This window comes from Geospiza fortis, unplaced genomic scaffold (genome assembly GCF_000277835.1).
Source record: "Geospiza fortis unplaced genomic scaffold, GeoFor_1.0 scaffold173, whole genome shotgun sequence".
Classification (NCBI taxonomy): Eukaryota; Metazoa; Chordata; class Aves; order Passeriformes; family Thraupidae; genus Geospiza; species Geospiza fortis.
In genome coordinates this window covers 590,798-593,822 of record NW_005054334.1, presented here as the reverse complement: position 1 = coordinate 593,822, position 3,025 = coordinate 590,798, and the positions used below count along the sequence as shown (strand labels likewise).

Sequence of the window (3,025 nt, the reverse complement as noted above, 5' to 3'; positions counted from 1 at the left end):
TATACAAGTTATTTTGCTCCTCCCATATTTACATATGTGGCCTACTTGGTTATTCAGGAAAATTTTAGTACCAGGCAATCTGAAACTCAGTCAAAACCAAAACTAAACCTACTGGTTTTCTCCTTTTTAACTAAAACCTGTTCTGACTAAAACCTTTAGCCTTATCTGACACCATTACTTTCTCCACTACAGAGATATACCCCACAAACTATAGTTAGCAGCTCGGCAAACTTCATGTGAGTTCCTCACAAATCTGGTACAAAACCCATCCTTGCTAAGTTTGCTACTAAATTTTTTTTCCTATCACTTTCTTAAAAATCTCTTTTCACACTTGAAATTTAAGTAGTAATTCAGATCTTATATCATTCTCGTAGTAACTTTTTTCCTCCCCTGCAACCATATCTGACTACATGATGGTCACTATTAGAGGCTGGTTTCTCAATAATTAGACCATGAAATCAGCAGAAGACAGGAATTAACATAAGCAAGTTAAGTTAATATCATTCCAAAACTGGCCTCTCTGAAAAAAGTAAAAAAAAAACCCAAATCCCGTCAAAAGAATCCAAAATGCAACAGGATACGTGATATTGAAAATAATACTATACTTTGGCTTTGCAGATTTGTATTCTTCTGTGTCTGTATCCTCATCATCTGAGTACCAATGATCTCCTCTTCCTCCTGCTAGCAGGCCCCTGGCTGCCAGCAATCCTGCTGCGTTACCATAGCCTGTGTATTTCAACAAGCTATCGACTGCAAAGAGGATACAGAAAATTATTCAGCTGTACTCAGCTACAAAACAAACCCCATAGAATACTACAAGAACTGGGAGTTACAGCAAGAGGTAAATATACCAATTACAGCAAGACCTTATACAAAAGGGAGAATAAAAAGTAATTTTTACCTCTCTCTTTACAAAGAACAAAAAGAAATTCTGCTGCAATTTGCTTTACTCCAAGGTCAACATGTGTCATAAGGCGGACGAGTTTGTTCCTCACTGTTGTGCCAACTTCAGGACGGTTTGAGACATCTCTTAATGGGGGCAGTACCTGACAGCACACAAGAAAGGGAAGAACAGCATAAACTGCATGGAAATATCTTGCAAAACCAATATTTGCAAAAACATATGTAGTCAACAGAAGAAAAAAATTACTCCGTCCTTCAAGAAAAAAAAAAAGGCAATAAAATCAGACAACTATGCCCACATGCATTAATAGTGACTCTTGCTTCTTATTATATTTAAGTTTTCTGGTCTGTCATTTGGGGCAGAAAAATACTGTCTCAGATGCAGACTTTAAAAATACAATTACTAGGAGCACAAATGGGTGTCCCAGGAGAGCTGGTCAACAGGCAGCCATAACCTCATGTTCTCTGTTTCTTCTGTTTTCCTCATGTATCTTGTAAAAGTATTAGAAATACCAGTTTAAGGAAGCTTACACTCTTAAAATGCTCTGTAGTTTATACAGAACAATGATGTGCTTAATGAAAAAGCACGAAAATAAGTATATTGCAAGTTCTACTATTAAATTTCAAAAATGGCCTCTACATAGAGAGGAAACGCATACTTCAACCACAAAACACTTTTAAAAGCTCAAGCTAAATTTCAGAAATATTTTGGAGAAATCATGATTTAACATTTCCTCAAATACACTATTTTCTCATTAGAGGTCATTAATATTGTTAACTTCAACCCTCAAGAAAGGCAGGTAGTGCATGAATGATGCAAACTATCTTGTGCCTCCTTGTGTGGATGCCTTCAGACTCAATACCTATGTACATTTTTTCACATTCAAAGGATATATTATATGATCTGCAAACAAATCCGGGCCATAATATGAAATATTTAATGATCTGAAGACTCGAATAAGAATTATAGATCTTCAATATTTTATTAAGGAATAAAAAAAGTGTGTCACTATAATAAGAAATTGCAAGTCCTTTGTTTTCTAGGTGTCTGATGTAAAGTGTCATGTCCTGTGCAAAATTACAGCACAATTACTACTGAAATTGGACTCACTGGGAACTGATCCTTACATTAACTCTATAGTACTGACTACTTTGGATAAAACGGATCCTTCTTTTTCAAACCAAGTATTCAAACAATTAGCAAAAACATTTTACTTTGTCCCTGCTTACTCCCCACAATGGGGATAGTACCATGACTGCCATTTCCCAGTGTGTTGTAAGAACGGATTAATGTTTTTAGAGTACTCTAATACTAATACAGTGATGAGTGCCATAGGACAGTCCATGAGGAAATCAATCATCCTGTCTTCAGATCACAATTTGAATAGCACACAATAAATAAAGCCCAAGGCCAGAACTTAACAATGAGGGTAATTCAAAATATCAAACATCCAGTCATGCAGTTAGCAACATCCATCCATTCTCTGCACTATATGAGGCAGTGGTCCTGTGGCAGGAGTCAGCATGCAATTATATCCTGACATTGAGATGCTCAGATGTCGTAAAAACATGCAGACAACTTCATTTTCTAGCTTCTGTACACTTGGCTCTGCAACTTTTTTTTTTATATTGGAAGTTAACAGATCAGCAAAGTATCCTAAAAACTAACTGCTGTGAAGAAAAACAAGCAACAAGAATAAGTTTCTTAAATTCCTCAAAACCACTTTTCTGGTATAGATGAAAGAGGCAGAAAATATACGCTCTTCTTAATTTTAAATTCCATTTATGAATTCAGGCACAGCTTTGATCTGGGAGCAGCATCTGGGATGCCACTCAAAAGCCACTGCAGCTTAGGAGAAGAGTAGAAACCAGAGGAGCAATTTCTTTCTTGTGCTCATCTTTTAACTTCTTTCCACTTGACCTCAGGAAAAGCAGCAAAACAAATAGAAAACACCACACTCAACCACCAAGCTACACAGATCCTTCAGCTCTCTAACCCTGGCACAGAAATCATCTTCCCTGTTAAAAGCCACAGTCCATACTGTAATAAAAAGCCCTTATAAGAGACAAAGAGATGAAGTGTGCCTGTGTCCAGGGACACTTTTAGTCTGACAGGACAGCT

The 3,025-nt window shown here is 36.7% G+C and overlaps 1 protein-coding gene across 1 annotated transcript in view; it reads right to left on the bottom strand.

The window, feature by feature from the left end:
* The window catches only part of RIC8B (RIC8 guanine nucleotide exchange factor B), a 28,385-nt gene that overhangs the window by 9,133 nt on the left and 16,227 nt on the right, over positions 1-3,025 (bottom strand). The window contains exons 6-7 of the mRNA XM_031057736.1: positions 902-1,046; positions 606-750 (exon numbers count right to left, since the gene is read on the bottom strand). Coding sequence (XP_030913596.1) covers positions 606-750; positions 902-1,046 — 290 coding nt within the window. The remainder of the gene's footprint in view (positions 1-605; positions 751-901; positions 1,047-3,025) is intronic.